The sequence below is a fragment of the Propithecus coquereli genome, unplaced genomic scaffold (genome assembly GCF_000956105.1).
Source record: "Propithecus coquereli isolate 6110/MARCELLA unplaced genomic scaffold, Pcoq_1.0 Scaffold417, whole genome shotgun sequence".
Taxonomy (NCBI): domain Eukaryota; kingdom Metazoa; phylum Chordata; class Mammalia; order Primates; family Indriidae; genus Propithecus; species Propithecus coquereli.
In genome coordinates, this window is record NW_012149919.1 from 770605 (window position 1) to 774547 (window position 3943).

The 3943-nt window shown below is 34.5% G+C and overlaps 1 protein-coding gene across 1 annotated transcript in view; it reads right to left on the bottom strand.

Moving 5' to 3' along the window:
• CDH18 (cadherin 18, type 2) overlaps nt 1-3943 on the bottom strand; it is a 210810-nt gene that overhangs the window by 87302 nt on the left and 119565 nt on the right. The window contains exon 4 of the mRNA XM_012653179.1: nt 3712-3899. Coding sequence (XP_012508633.1) covers nt 3712-3899 — 188 coding nt within the window. The remainder of the gene's footprint in view (nt 1-3711; nt 3900-3943) is intronic.

The window sequence follows — 3943 nt, forward strand, 5'->3', positions numbered from 1 at the left end:
GGGGGATCAGCACACTTAAACTTTGACCTAAATGGTAAAAAAGCAATTTACTAAACCAAAATGTTTGTACCCCCTTAATATTCTGAAATGTAATAAGGAAGAAAATAAGTTTAGATATATATTAGGTGGGTGTGCTGCAGCTCTTGCTACATGGGAAGCTGAGGCAGGTTGAGCTTGCAGTAAGCTATGATGAGACCACTGTATTCTAGCACAGGTGACAGAACAAGACCCTGTCTCAAAAAATATATATATTAATTCATTTTACCTGAATTCATTTAAGTGATGTAGCCATCCAGGAAATAAAAAGCAGGCAATCTTCTCTTCACCTTTTTCTCCATATCCCCACCCATTAATTACTCTAATGTTTATTGAGTATTAATCTGTGTCAGAAAATGTGCTACATGTTGGGAATCAGTGATAAGCTAACACATGGTCTTGTTGATATGTTTATTGTGTCAGCAATTAATCAGAAATCTTGACGTCAAGTAACAGCTAGTCATTTCTTGCTTACATATTTTCAATGGCTTTCCATTTAGCAGAGTTTATCGAGGCCCTGTGTGCTCTTGTACCCACCAACTGTAACCCTCATTCTCTCTACTCTATATTCAACTATTTTATTTTGACCCCTCAAATGTACCATGTTCCTCTCACTTCAGACACCTAGTACATTTTCTCTCCACTTCCTGGAATGATCATCCTAACAATATATACCTAACTCACTCCTAGGTTTCTTTCAGTTCTCTATTCAACCATTGTCGAATACCAGAGGATCAAATGTCCCAAATCTCTCCCCTCATAGCACCATATAACTCTTCTTCATAGAACAGACTTTTTATTGACCTAGGAATGTGTGCGATATTTGATTAATACTTGTCTGCTTCCACAGAGTGGAAGCTCTGTGGAGACAGGGACTAAGTTTCACTTTGCTCCTTTATATCCTTGCATAGATTGTGTGGAATACAGCAATTGGTACATAAGAGACACTCAAAATACATATTTTTGTTAAAGAAAGATATACACATTGACTATTTTCATTATAATATTCTTGAGCTGGGTTTAACAATTTTAGAAAAAGAATATCATAATGAGAAGAAAAGTCATTAATATTTTATATATACCGGTGATTATGACCGCTCTCTAAGTGTTTAAAACTGAGTTCTGCTTAGCAGGCCCCTTTGATAGCATTCAAAAGACAAGCTAACTTTTAGTTTTAAATCAATATAAAATTATAATTGCTAGGAAAAGAATTAATCATATTTCATACTGTGCAAATAGAAAAGTATAAGCAAAACAAATAAATAGATAATTAGATAAATAGATTCACTTCAACATCCATAGTAGTACTTTAGAATAAAATTTATCAACCTGTGATCTAAACATATCTGGCAGTAGAATCACTGGAAATACGTGTTAAAATGGCAAATATCTCATTCCCACACTAATCTTACTGAATCAAAATATATGAACACAAGTTCCCTGGATTTGAATCTTAACACAATCCCAAGCCAAAATCTTAGCATATTTAAAGACCGAGATGCACTACATTAGGAATTACATTGAGAATGTTCTTTTCTAATTATCTGTGTTCTACTTCATTTTTACAAGGACAAGAACATTGTATACTCTTAAAAGCAAAAAGTAATAGTCTTGTTCCCAGAGACAGATTCTTAGCATTGAAAAAAAAAAGAATAAGGGAGAAATTTAATGGTTTCACTGCAATCGGCTTGATGGTTCTGTAACTATCCAGCAAGATTCTGTTTTCTAATGAGCATTAGCTAACATGTTGAAGAGTAATGGCATTAATAAAACTGACAATCATGATAAATCTCTTATCTAAAAACTCTAAAATCTGTTGCATGAATATAAGTTTTTTGAAAACACAAAAGATGAGCTAGACGTTTTCTTGTTAAATTATGCATATATTTGGAGTAAAGTGGAAGAACAAATTATTTAATAAGAGAAGGCAGAGAAAGGAAAGAATAATGAGTCATATACTAAAAGATTAGGATATCTGGAAATAGGATGAGACAGATGACAAGAGAAAAGCACAGAGGAAAACAGAAGACATGGCAGAAGAACAAGATAAATGATAGAAGAGAACAAAGAGCGAGAAAATGGGGGAGAGATGGGGAAAGCAAGACTCTATCAGAGACTGGAATTATTAGAATGCCAAAGATATTTGGAAAGCCAAATCTCATTTAAGAAAGCTTTTTGTACTTTCAGTTTTCAAGTAGTGTGATGAAATTATCAGTGCTCTTTCTGTTGAATAGTAGCATTAATTAAAAATTAAAGTAATATAGTTATAAATAATGTTTGCTATAGTTCAATAGGTTTATATCTTCAATTTTTATACAAAGTACTCAATGTTGTATGTTAGCATATTGTTAGCATAGTCCTTTTACCTCCGTCCTATCATACACTTTAGACCAATTATGATTTAGAAAATAACTTTTGTCTTAAGCTGGATGGAGTTGGAGACCATTCTTCTAAGAGAAGTATCACAAAACTGGAAAAACAAACACCACATGTAATCACCATTAAATTGGAACTAATCGATGGACACTATGTGCATATATAGAAATAACACTCACTGGAAATCAAGCAGGTGGGAGGAGGGAGAAGAGGAGGGGTAAATTCACACCTAACAGGTACAATGCATACTATCAGGGGGATCAGCACACTTAAACTTTGACCTAAATGGTAAAAAAGCAATTTACTAAACCAAAATGTTTGTACCCCCTTAATATTCTGAAATGTAATAAGGAAGAAAATAAGTTTAGTTACTCTACTTCATAATATATCAAGATTTTAAAAATCAGAACAATGTAGTTTTCAAAATGTCATTTTCTATGAGCCTTTATAATATTTGTATAGTCTATTGTTATTTTTTTATTTTTTATTTTTTGAGACAGAGTCTTACTCTGTTGCCTGGGCTAGAGTGCCATAGCGTCAGCCCAGCTCACAGCAACCTCAAACTCCTGGGCTCAAGCAATCCTTCTGCCTCAGCCTCCTGGGTAGCTGGGACTACAGGCATGCGCCACCATGCCCGGCTAATTTTTTCTGTGTATTTTTAGTTGTACGGATAATTTCTTTCTATTTTTAGTAGAGATGGGATCTCGCTGTTGCTCAGGCTGGTCTCTTAACTCCTGAGCTCAAATGATCCGCCCACCTCGGCCTCCCAGAGTGCTAGGATTACAGGCGTGAGCCACCACGCCAGGCCTTGTTGAGTATTTTTTTATAAATTACTAAAGGAGTCTTCCTGCTAAGATTATTTACAGTTAAGGTTCTATTTTAATTAGTTAATATCACTAATGCTATCTGGGCTATCTTCTGTTGCTATTAAAGAATCACCATGGCTTTATTTTGATGACGTTTTAATTCTTTGCATTTAGTTGAAGACATTTTATTTAATTCTTGGATGATATCATTGGGACATTTCAGTCAGATTTGAGCAGAGACAAAACATGAACAAAGATGTGGAAGGTTCATTCATGGGTAGTCTGCATCAGATTTTCTACGTTAGCCAAATATATTTCCTGAAAGATCTGAAGAGTCAGACACAACCACAATTAAAATGTAATTACATTTCAAAGAGAAAATATTTTAACACTTTAATGGCCTGACAGCATGGATTATTCATACCTCTGCCAAATTTCCATTCATGGAAAGATGCATAAGTTGTCTAAATCATGAAAAGTATGTCGTTTTTACCTTCTTTAAAGAAAGGATCCCTTCTCTAGTCTCTTTGTCAGTGGAGATGGAGAATATCCCAACACCATCACCATTTATGATGGAATATGTCATGTCAGCATTTGAGCCAGTGTCTGCATCATTTGCCTTGATTTTCCCAACAGCTGAACCCACTTGAGCTGACTCAGGAACATACAGCTGGTAGTGCTCTGGAAAATATTTGATATTAAACTTATTTAATAATAATGTTTAT